At 41.7% G+C, this 12,800-nt stretch overlaps 1 protein-coding gene across 5 annotated transcripts in view; it reads right to left on the minus strand.

Annotated features, from left to right (window-relative positions):
• The window catches only part of FYN (FYN proto-oncogene, Src family tyrosine kinase), a 202,813-nt gene that overhangs the window by 26,366 nt on the left and 163,647 nt on the right, over window positions 1–12,800 (minus strand). For 4 of the 5 annotated variants that reach the window (XM_039870535.1, XM_039870537.1, XM_039870539.1 and 1 more), the window contains 4 exons: window positions 11,644–11,808; window positions 8,741–8,920; window positions 7,092–7,168; window positions 6,847–7,000 (listed from right to left, as the gene is read on the minus strand). In XM_039870535.1, coding sequence (XP_039726469.1) covers window positions 6,847–7,000; window positions 7,092–7,168; window positions 8,741–8,920; window positions 11,644–11,808 — 576 coding nt within the window. Of the gene's footprint in view, window positions 1–6,846; window positions 7,001–7,091; window positions 7,169–8,740; window positions 8,921–11,062; window positions 11,219–11,643; window positions 11,809–12,800 lie in introns of all 5 variants that reach the window. The other variant, XM_039870540.1, reaches the window with a different exon arrangement.

Raw genomic sequence — 12,800 nt, forward strand, 5'->3', positions numbered from 1 at the left:
TTGTTTCTATGTACACTCCAAAGATCCAGAGATTAAACGCCTTGACATTTGCTTCCTTAACAATGATCCTGTCGTTAACTAAGACCTTAAAATAAACCCCAAACAAACCCCAAGCACAGAGCAACTCTATATTCCTGTCAGTAGAAGAGAGGGTTAAATAGGCAGGTCCTCCAAGTGCTTGTGTATTTGAGAGAAAGAGAGGGAGGGAGGGAGAGGTAGCCATTATTACCTCATTGATCAATAGTAGTGATATTACTATTACAAACTACAATTATATAACTATTAGCTCAGCATTTGCTTTGTGCGACATGCTTTTTATGTATATTCCCCAGGAAGCCATGCAACAAGTCTTTTATGTCAATAACTGTTATTATTTCTGTTTTCAGAGGAGAAAATAAGGCTCAGAGAGGTTAAGTAACTTGTCCACAGTCTCACAGCTAATTAGCAGTGATGCTAGGATTCACACCAAGATAATTTGATTTCATGGGTCATGCTCTTAACCAATATAGCCCCTGCCATCTTTGAGAGGGAGAAGGGTTTTTTTGTGAGGAAGGAATGGGAAGAAATGAATAACACCAACAGCTTCTACAACTGACTTCTGTAATTCTCACACCACATGAATGGTAAACGAGCAACACCAACTCTATGTCACAATGAGAAAGCTGAGGCTCGGTGGGGCTAGAGCTTATGCAAAAATCCATGACTAGGAAATAGAGTCAGGATTTGAACACAGGCTTATCTAGCTCCCAAGCTCCTGTGCTTCCCATTACACCAAAGATAGCCTTGCTGCATGCAGGAAATATGGGTGTAGTGAACAATCCTTTCTGGAGATTGCTGCAGTCACACGGTATCCGATTCCCAGAGAGAGAATGAGCAGAGCACGTCTGGGAAGAGTGCGGAGAGGTGACAGTAACTTTGGCTATTTCCACTGCAACAATCAACTATTTATTAAATACCTACTATGCGCTCTGTGCTGATCTTCAGGCCACATCGCCTCTATAGAGAAGCAGTAAACCTGGGCCCTCCTGACACTTGGGAGAACTGCTACAACAGTGCTCATGCACGTGTGTGTATGTGTGCGTGTGTGTGCGTGTGCATGCACAACCATCAGGGACACTACTGAGACTGTTCATAGCTGACAAGATTAAAAACAATGGAGGCAGCATGGAGGCAGGGACAGCTCTCAACAGGGAAGGCGAACATGAGAAAAAGGAAAGTGTGCTGGAGAGGATGGTGAGTGGACCTCCATCCAGCTCCCAGCTACGTTCAGGGAGGAGAGCGGTAATACAGAGTGGTGACTGCCCAGGCAAACAGAGTTGGCTATAAAAGAATGAAATAATACCTTTTTTCCCTCTTAAAAGGTTATTTATTGATTACTAATAGTCTTTCTTAAAAAACTTTTAAAGTAAGAAAATAAACACTCTTCTCAAGAAACATATACATCGAACTCAAAAAGTTCGGGTTATAAGAATAGTTTTATACAACCCTCAAAGAGTTTTTATAGACAGCCCATTTAATCCTCACATTATATAAGGTAATTATTTTTATTATCTCCATTTTACAGATGCTAAAAATGAGGCTTAAAAAGGGTAAGTGATTTGCCTGGGGACAACCACACTCGTAAGTGACAGAGCTAGTTCAAACCCAGACCTCCTAACTTCTAGCCTCGGGTTCCTCGGTCTCACCAGATTGCCTCAGCAGTCTACAGGGAAGTACAACCAACATCACACCTGTGTATTCTCCCTTTAAAGATATGCCCACAAAATCTGCTGGACAGTCGCTACACATGCTAGATTTGCTTTATGACTAACAATTCTACTCCTGGGAATGTACCCAAGAACTAGGAGGACATACATCCACCACCACAGCAGCTTAATTCATAATAGCCACTAATTAGAAATACCGATAAAGTGGACGAACTGATACATTTACAATAGAATACTACTCCGCAATGTAAAGGACTACTGCTACGTGCAGCAACGTGGATGGATCTCACAGATTAATAATGGGAAAGAAGCCAGCCACAAAAAATATACTCTATATGTTTTGTTTATATGAAGTTCATTTACAGGCAAAATGCATCTACGGTGATAGAGGTAGAAATAGTGGCTACCTCTGGGGGTGGTTAACTGGCTGGAAGGAGGATGAGGAAGTCTAGGGTGCTGGCAGTGTTCTGTATCTTCATCTGTGAGTGATTTCGGAGCATATATAGATGTAAAAATTCGGCGAGTTGTACACTTCAGATTTATTCATTTTATTGTTTGTATGTTACAGCTCAATATAAAAAAAAAAAACGTGTCCACAAAAACAAGTCATTTTTATACATAAGCCATGTCTATCCGAAATGGTTAGGTTTAAATTGATGTTAGTTAGCATCGAGCTTCCTGGAATTTTATGAAGGGAAAAATGAGAGTCTGTCAAGAATCCTCCCACTGCTTGCTGTCTGTCTCTGTGAACTCTGAAGGCTGGAGGGGCTGTGAGTCTTGGAAAGTGAACAGCTGCCCATGCTGGCAGTTATAGGAGACAGGTGTGGTGGGATGTATGAGGACAATAGGACAGACAAAAGATCTCTGTGGCGCTGGTGGCACAGGCAGGGCTGGGAGCAGCTGTAGAATGACTGTGGGATGAAGGTGCAGTGCTAGAGTAGGAAGGGGCTGTGATCACACCTGTGTGTGTGGGGGGGTGCGGAGGTGCAGGTAGCATGGGGGTGAGAGGCCATGGTCAGCTTAGGCACAGTGACATGGTGGGGAGGGCTGGGAAGTGAGGACTTGTGGCAGTGGGCACCCTGACTGATCTCTCTGGGCTTTAACGCCTTGCTTGGATGTACTACCATGAATCCAAAATCAAACTCACCCTCTCTCGGAAAATAAGATCTTCCTGACTCACTCATTTGTTGGCAACTCTATTATGATTACTTGCATTTGACTATTTGGGAGTTATCATTGATTCTTCTTTCCCTTTCCCAGATAGTGTTTGAGCCTTTCCACTGCCTACAATCTATTCTGGCATTTGTTCATTCTCCAAGAACTTAGACAACACAAGAATATTTTTTATTTACCACCTGCTATGTGCTGGGCACTGTGCTAAACACTTTATTTATTGTTTTACTTAATCTTTGCAAAAAATTAAAGCACAAAGCAGGTAAAGTATATTTCTACTTTACAGATAGGCAAACTGAGGTATGGAAAAATTAAATAACTTGTCCAAATTAAATAAAATTAAATAACTTCAGCTGGTGGGTGATAGAGTCGGGTTTCAAATCCGGGTCTACCTGACCTCATTCAGCGATACTCCTGTATGTTCCTCCTCACGCTTGCTGACGCCCCTGTGCATTCTCAGGCTTCTTTATATCAGTAGGTCCTAGCAAAGTCCCTTTCTCAGACAAGGCCCTCAAATAATTAACGTTGGCATTACTGAGAGACCTTAATTGGTCAGAATTTTTCAGAGTTTATGACTAAAGAAAAATTGAGGAAGATGTACAGTTAATGGAAAAAGAGCAACACCAAATAATTTCTAGTTGCCTCTAGAATGCTGTTGGCAGAGGACCACCCTCAGAGGCTCTGGGCCTGGTCTTGACCATCTCCCTGACATGGGACTTCTGCTTACAGTCCAGTGGGGTGGGGGTGGTAGGAGGAAAGGAACACAAGAAGGGCTTTCTAACACAGGTCCAAATTCCAATTCTGCTTGCGCCCTGGGAGATGCCATCTCATCTATCCAGGGGGATGGCAGACATTTCACTGTGCCCTTAGATGGGAAGGTCACAACTGTGTTGAAAAGCAATTGCCACAGTCCTAAATACCTGTGTTTAGCATGTGCTTTTGAACACTGTGCACACTTCCATAATCAAGATACTGCCTGGCTGTGGCCTGTGGGGGTCATAAAACCCGACTTGCAAATATTACCCGGCAAATGGACCAGCTGTCTGGAGGAGCTGCTTAATCCCCAGCAGAAACTTCAGCATGCAGCACGTATGCCATCTGCAGAGCACACCAGCAGATACACACCAGGCCCTCCCTGCCTCGTAAAGAAGCCAGGAAAGGGCTGACCTTTGGGAATAATTTTATAAATAGCTGGGTTGTCCCAGAGCCAGAAAATGCAGGTCTTTCCAATTCCCTCACACATGTATATTAACAGATGCCCCTTAAATTTTTTTCCATAAAATAAAGGAGAAAAGGAATTCATCTCAATTTTTTATTTTCTATTCTTTCAACTTCCACCTGGATGAGAGTCAGTCAAGACAGCTTAAAAGGGCAGATGCACTAGGGCCAGTCATACCTGGATGCAAATCCTGCCTCTGCACTTTTACTAGCTGCGTGTGTGTGACTTTGTACAAGTCACTTAACCCTTCTGAGTCTATTTCTGTTGTCTCCTTCCCCACACCTCGCATTTTCCCGCTCAGGCCTGGTACTCGGTAGGTAGCCCATAAACACTTCTGTTCCTTCCTTTTCCTCTGTTACAGGACAGCATTTTATTCTCCTTGCAAATCCTTGTTTTGTCCCCCAGTTCAGTTCTCCAGTTCATTTACTTCTCACTTACTCTTTTTAGTGTTTGGCGTGGATCTGAAGATATTTGTGAAAGGGAAGAGAGAAGAAAAAAGAATTTTAAGAGGGAAAGGTGGGGGTAATCTATTTGGAAATTAAGTGAAAAAAAAAACATGGTACAAAGGGTTTGAGGCTGATCCTTTGAAAGGCATCAATATGGCATCTGGGAAAGTGACAGTGGAGGTGAGGAAGCCACCAGAAAGTCAGTCAGACAGCTAACTGAAGAGGAAGGTGGGGACTTGATGGCCAGGGCTGAGGGTGGCCGCTCTGGCCCTGATCCACAGCAGCAGCACGCTGTGAGGGGAAACCAGTGAGGGGCTCCGCACGTGCCTTCCCCGGGCGCGAATCACACAGGGCCACAGCCAGAGGGAACTCATTCTGTGAATTTAATATCTGGGCCCTGTCAACAGCGCTCCTGCCAGCATCCTCGGGCTTCTGGCCCTGCAACCTTCTAATTTATTGATGTTTCAAGGCTGTTAACCACAAATTCTAGAGAATAGAGTCCAGGAGAAGGAGAGAAACAAATCCCGAACCATTCTCTCCGGCACCACTCAGGATTCTATTCACACAGGGAAGGATGCTTACACGACTGACTGCCAAGATCGACTGCATTCTCACCCCTTCCTAAAACAACTATGCATGTATCACAACCTTCACATGCTCTCCTCTCCTTCTGGGTCTGTGAGCTGGGATCTGACAGGTTTGCCTCAGGGTAAACTCTCTCATTTAGGGCCAGGTTCCAGACCCAGTGGCATTTCAGACCCTCTCAGCTTACCTTGACATAAAATCATGTCCACATTTTTCTCTGGACTGCCAGTGCCAATCAGAGCTGCCCTGTGCCTTTGATTAGATACAGCATGCCATCTGGCCCTGCACTCGTGTGTGTGTGCATGTGTGTGTGTGTGTAATGTGCGGGTATGTTTGCTATGTGGGCATTTGGCTCCGGGACAAGAACTGCCACGTGTTGGGGAAATTCAAATAGCCAAGCTGTCTGACCGACATGTAATTTAGCATTTGGACAGTATCTGTACGAGCCAGGGTTTTAGTTTAACATTTTTCCTCATCACTTGAGACTGCTGAGAATGATAAAAGGAGGGAAGAATTGGCATGAAATGAAAGAATTAAAGAAGAAAGAAGAATAAGAAATTCCAGAGGTGGCCAGTAGAAAGCACCGCCCTGTAATATATTCCAGTCACTGCTCAGCCTTGCTCGAAATGACCAGGCTCTGGTTAAAGACAACAACAGTGAAGGTTACTCCCTTCCTTCAGACACGAGCCTTATAGTCTACCTGAGGAGCCTAAATTTAATTGCAAGCAGCAATCGAATTCCACATATTTACCCGTTGACCCCGATCCGAAGATCTGGGAGGATAGAAAATATCCCTGAGAGTTCACTCCCTGGTGTCTGGTGCTCTAAAAGCACCTAAAAAGCTGCCTTATTATAGTGGCTGCTGGTTTGAGATGTGTTTTTCTAGAGGCTAATTCCTATAAATCTTTGGAGGGGGTAGGATGGAAGGAGGTGATTAAAGGAGGTAGAGATTTTCAAGTGACTATGTGATCTTCTATTCTCCCTTTAAATCCCCTGTCTACTCTTCTCTCTGCTCTGGACCTACCTGAACTCATCAATGGGCTCCTTTGACCTCTGGCTTCTAGGTGGTTTTGGCAGGAGACTTCTGGAGCGGGGCTGAAGAGTGAGCTTGGGCATGAACCCTCCAGATCCACCCCTGCTGCCTCTCTCTAATGAAAGGTGGCCTCTCTACAGAGCTCTTCCTTAGTTCTGGTGCCCACTACTCCTACTTGCTGTCAGGCCTTGGGTCCATTACTGTTACTAGCTCTGGGATACCTCATCGTGCCCTGTTGGTTTTCCTAAACCCTGCCCATGCCTTTGAAAAAAATAACTTCTTTATTAAATTCTCCAACGAGCACACCTTCTGTTTTTTGCTGATACTCTGATGGAGTGACGAGCTCTTACTTGACTGAGCTCTTGGCCTTCCACAGCCCTCTTTGTCCGAAAGCAAAGTGTCCCAGGCCTGGACACTGTGAGGAGGGCGGCATGAGCCAGGAGGCACACATCAGCAGACACTCACTCACCAAAAAGGAACATCTCATCCATCTACTGAAACCCACTAGTCTCCCACCTGCCAAGTTGTTGAATTCTTGCCAGATAAAAAAGAAAAAAAAACTCAGCTGAAGAAGGACATTTCAAATACTTTCTGGAGGAAGAGAAGAGAAGGTGGGAGGAAGGGTTATGCAGTAAGTAAGTTCTCAAGGATGTGCTCACAAGCCATCGTCATTCAAGTGCCTACCTTGTCTGGCTGTGTACTCATTATCTTCGATCAATCTGGCCAATCCAAAGTCAGCAATCTTGCATATTAGACTATTCCCCACTAGAATGTTTGCCGATCGCAGGTCTCTATGGATATAATTCATGCGCTCGATGTAAGCCATTCCTGCAGCAACCTGTGGAAACGGCACATATGTGTATACCATGGCTCGATGTACTCAGGCATCATTAAATCTCATGCAGTAATCAAGGTATCATGGGGCCTACCTGTGATGCCATGTCCACAAGATTTGGTAATTTCAGAGCTCTTCCTTCTCCATCTTTTAAGAAATCGAGTAAACTTCCTATGAACAAAACATAAAACCATTTCAATTTACTTTGAAAGATAAAAATTCCCAACAAAGGGCTGTACTTGGTTTTCTTATTAGGATTAATGAGGTAATTGAATTGAATAATGCCATCAATGCAAAAGAAAGGTTTATACAACCAAAAAATCATAGAAAATTTCTATGCATTGAAAAGCAGCAGTTCTACCTTTTAAAAATAAGCAATGGTGACTCCATTTCCAAGGACAATAAAAAAATTGATAAAACTAGAAAAAATGAGACTCAATTCCCTTTTTGTCATAAAGAACGTGTGAAGAGCTGCACCACGGGCTGGGCCATCTCATTCCCCAGTCAGCCCTGCACACAGGAATGATGTGGGGACAATACCACCCAGCTGAGTGGTTCCCAAAATATAGTCCTGGGACCAACCGGAACAGGATCCCGAGGGATCTTGTTAGAAATGCAAACTCTAGGGTCCCAGCTCAGATCTACTGAATCAGAAATTCTGGAATTCAGGCCCAGAAACCTGCATTTCAAGAAGCCCTCTAGGTGATTCTGATACATAGTAAAGTTCGAGAACCACCGGCCCAGCTTTTTTTACAAGAAATGAATATCTGAAAGAACAGAATATCTGAGGAATGCAGGGTGAGGCAAGTAGCTCCCCATGAGATCATGCATGACCAGCCAGGCATTAAAGACACCTGTATCAAAACAGCTGGAGGTTCAGAGCCGCTAAGATAACACAGCCCGAGGAGCTCGGAACTAACTCTAGGGCTGAGACAATCATGTGTAGAGGCTAGAGGCTCATAATGGCCATCGGTGATGTTTTCTATGCTTTAATCACCAAGTTATTTACTGAATAACTGTGGATACAAAGGACAAACAGTCTGCCAGGAAAAAATTCCAAATATATTTTAAAAGATAGTACGTGGAAAGGAAAAATTACACTGGTATCCCTCTGATGTACAATGCATTGCCTTTTATGGATACTTCTTGTTTGGTTCATTTATTTTTCCAAAACAAAGTGATCTTTGTCTTCATCCCCAACAATATTGCTTTGATTAGGAGATAGAGAGAAACAGAGACAGAAAGAGAGAAACTGAGAATAAAATGTGCTCTTTAAAAGCATGTCTTTCTTCATTTGATATTTATGAAAGAGAGCTGGAAAAAAAAAAAAGATGTTGAAAAGATGGAGACTAAACAGCTCAGAGACCAGTGTCTGATATTAATTGTTCAGCTCTGCAAAAAGAAAATTTAACACAAGCTATGGCATTCAAAGCAACAGCGAACTATCATAGCCTTCTGCATCACCGATATTAAAAATGAATGTTTTAATTATGGAGAGGAGTAGGGACTCTCCATGTGCAGCATGCAAAAGGTACTATGTTTCACAAGGACCTGCGGGGCGAACTCAAGGTCACAGTCTATTTTAAAATGTTTTTATTAATGAGTGCACAATTTGTACTTCCTGATGGGAATGCTCGACACATGTAAAATCTAGGAAAAAAGCAAGCAGGCAGCTCCAGTTCCCTCCCTGAAACAATCCCCATAGGTCACTGTGAGATGAAGTCCAGAGAGGCCTTGCCCAACCTTTATTCATATACTCGGTGACGATGTAGATTGGTTCCTCGGACACCACCGCATAGAGCTGGACCAACTTGTCATGCTTCAACTTCTTCATGATCTGTGCTTCCTCAAGGAATGATTCAGGGGACATTGTGCCTGGTTTAAGAGTCTTTATGGCTACTTTTGTGTTTCCATTCCAGGTGCCTGGAGACATTCCACAATGTGAAGTCAATATGGAAAAAAGGTTTTTATCCATAGCTATCGTATAAATTTAGATATTAAGTTAAAAAAACTTAATATAGTTTTTCTTGAACAAAGACAGTCAAATATAAGGACTCTGTCAAGTATTTGCAACAGGAAAAATGTGTTTACTTATAGTTCTATTATGGTTTGTAATTTAACTTTTTCCTATATTGATATAAACCACTTTCCTTTACTGGCTCAGAGATGTGATTACAAATTTGTACCAAAAGCTCTGGACACTTCTTTATAAGGACAAAAGTCCAGGGGTTAGAATGGGCTGGGCCGTCCAATATTCATCCATTAGGCAGCAGAGTGAGCACGGAGGAAATGAGGTTAAGTTCTGTTTTATGGGGTGTGCCATTAAAAAGATAGGGTGCCACACTGAAGATGTGTGGAAACCACCTCTAGGCTTTCAATTGTCTGCAATGGATGAGCTACTTGACTGAGTCCTTGAAAAGTTGATCTATAAGTAAGATTGTAAGTATGCTGATAAGCACTGGCAAGAAGCTCGCAGTCTACTAGCCCATACTTCCACCAAGTAAGGAAAATTCCTCAGGTTTACTGATGGTCAGCCACAACAAGAATAATGACTTCTATCAGACTGGCAAAATGAGACAAGAGCTAAGAGGGAACAGAAATATTTAAACTTAACATATTAAAAAAATCTAGTAGGTCCAGGGACATGACTGGTTTATGAGCCTCAGTTACCTCATCTATACAATACAGAAATGGAACTAGATTATCTTTTGAGTTTCTTTTGGCCCCAAAATTAAAAAAAAAAATGTGGGTTCTATATGTATTCCATTATTCATCCTATGACTTTGAATTAAAACTATAAGGGAAACAAATCTGCTCAAATTAGATCGTTATTTTTTATTTGGAAAAGAAAGCTGGTTTAAATTTATTAAATTTTTTATGTTCAATGGGAAAATCTTAATAATATGTGTAATGATTTAAAGGCGATAATGGTAAAGTTAGAAAATAAATTTTGTATAGGGTCCAATTCTTCTTGATTGTATTAGTGACTGGATTAAAATTCTTAAACTCATTATTTTTATTATAAATTGGGCAGTTGAGAGGGGAAGGTCATGTAAACATATGTTGTAATAGTTGAGTTAAAGTCTAGAAAGAGATAGACATAATAATGTAGACTCTGAAAAACAATAATAATGATAATACTTATTAAAATAGCTTATACATACACACATATATGTGTATGACTGAGTATCTTGTCTCTATCTTTACATTTCTCTCTCTATCGCTATCTGTAACTCTGTATCTTTGTAGTACTAACTCATTGCCAGGATCTGTTCCAAGTGCTTTAACTGTATTAAATCTTTTAATGTAGACTACACCTAAACACTTACAGCTACACATAACATGTACTTATCTATATTGTTTTAAATTAAATCTCAGAAAGGAAGAAGGGGGATTCCATAAACTCTAACATGATCTTACTGACAGATGTTTTTGGGTGGGGCCTAAGTCTATGGATTATTTCTAAGCAAAGCTGCAACTGCCCCAAACAAAGTTATAAAAGCAGTGGGAGAGGGCCCAGTGCAGTCAGCCTTATCAATGAGTGATAGGAGAATTAAGAGAACTGTGTGTCTACCGAGCACCTATTACATACAAGGGACTCTACACATATTGCCCCTAGTAGTCCTCAAAACAACCTTATGAAGTATGTATCATTCTAATTTTACAGATGAGGAAACTGAGGCTCAAAGAGGTTAAATAAGCCCATGGTTAATCAGCTAGTAAAGACTGAGCAAAAAATCCAGACCCGTTGGGAAAAAACGCCATGGTCTCCCCCTATAGAAGCCCATCTATAGTATCTTACCTTCCCATGTCTTAGGAAGAGGAAACACCAGATTCCTATTGCATTGGCTTTCTGTTCTGTGCATGCCTTAATCAATCACGTAAAGTAGGATAGAAGAGTACAGCAAGGTATTGCTATATTCTGATCATCTGGATGGCCTGTGTCTGTTTAGCTATACAGGGTAAGTATCTTGGTCCCAGCAGCTGTGTATGTGTTTTTGTTCAAAACCATCCTTTTAATTGGCTTTGAGATGCAGCCAAAACAAAATGTGCCCTCTGCCTTACCAAGCCACACTTCAGCGAAACACCCCTGACCCAGCTTCTTCTTCAGAAACAACGAATCACGTGCAACTTCCCAAGCATCTTTAGCCAATCCAGAAGTTTGTGGGGTACAACTCGATGCAATCACAGTTAAGTAAAAACACAAACCATCAGCTTTCTCTACAGGAAAGGGAATTAATAAAGAAAATACAGTCCTTATAATCCATAATTATGCATGCACTAGGAAAGATGGAAGGTGACTCGCTCTTTAGGGCGATACTGAGTTCGTTGGATAAATATTTGCAGTTGGAAATGAAAGGCAAGGCATTTGGTGTGAGCTGGAACATTCTTTGTACCATTTTCTGGTTTATGAATCGAGACACACATAATAGTGTAATTTGAGCCAACTGCCAATCTTGACCACTTACTATCTCTTTTCTAGAAATTCCAGCATTCTGAAATCAAAATCAAAATTATTATTACCCACTATTAATAAGTCAAACTTTCTTCCTGGTCATACAGTCTTTATTTTCACCTTCCATCTTTGATGTTTGGGACTCCCCAAATGAGGAAGCTAGTAATAGAGTAATTGAGTCTGAGCATACCCATCCATACTTCCCCAAACTGCCCATTTCCCAGTCTCTTGATCAACTGCAGAGATTCTCGAGGGATTTCCCAGACATCTTTGGTTTTGACAGACAGATCGGTAAGCCTTGGCATCCCTTTGTGACAGGGAACTACTAGGCGGCAGCAGAGACCTGCGGCTCTCTCTGGTGGAGTGGGGACAGCGGCAGGAGAGGGAGAGAAAAGCAGAACACATGAAACAACAACACTTACAGGTGCACAAACTCAGGCAGTGAATGACATTGTTCCAAACAGTGCTACATTGGCAGAGAATTACACACAATTGGAAGATTAGATGTCACACATTGAAACATGTTCACTGGAGCTAGAATGGAGGACATTTTAAATTTGGACTACTCCATATCCCCAGGCATGGCATAGTGTATACATACAAATAGGTATAGACTGTTTTGGTTTCTATGTTCACTAAGTAAGAACAATGTTTTCTGTCCAATGTGTTAATAACATGTCTTCTGGAACCCTGAAAATACCTCCACTGATTTCAAAACGGTTTGGGGAAACACTTCGGTATAAATATATTTAAAATCGTAACTTCAGTACAGGATTCTTCTATGGAACATTAGACTGTTGAAAACTAGTAAGGACAAAGATTATACCTGGCAGGGGAAAAAAGAGGTCATATTTCTCTAGTGATTTCTCTTGCATTTTAACTGACTCTATTCTACCAGTCAGATATTCTTGCTTCTTTGATATTTGCCATTCAAAAAAGGTCTTTATAACAATCTCCAATGTATAATTTAGGAGTCTGATTTGAAAGCAGAAAGAATGAAAACTAAAATCCACAGAAACTCAAGGATGTGAAAGAACTCTTTTTCCTATGAAAAAGAGAGAGGAAAGAAGTAGTTATCGTTGTGAGGTTATCTGAAGGTTTTTTTTTTTTTTCCCCTTTTCTTGCTCTCTTTTTTCAAAAAGAATATGCCCTTTAGAATCGACCAGTGGTTAGGGGAAATTGCCTAAATGCCAAGTTAAACATCAGTCAGGTGAGAAAAGATAACAAAGAACAAGGAATCAGGGCAGTGACAAAAGCAGCAGAGAGCCTGGCTGTGAGGTGGATGGAGCCCGCCACACCCCACTGGGGGTCCCTCGGATTCAGGGAAATCAAATGTAGTGTTGTTGC

This window comes from Pteropus medius, unplaced genomic scaffold (assembly GCF_902729225.1).
Source record: "Pteropus medius unplaced genomic scaffold, Ma_sr-lr_union100, whole genome shotgun sequence".
Lineage (NCBI taxonomy): Eukaryota > Metazoa > Chordata > Mammalia > Chiroptera > Pteropodidae > Pteropus > Pteropus medius.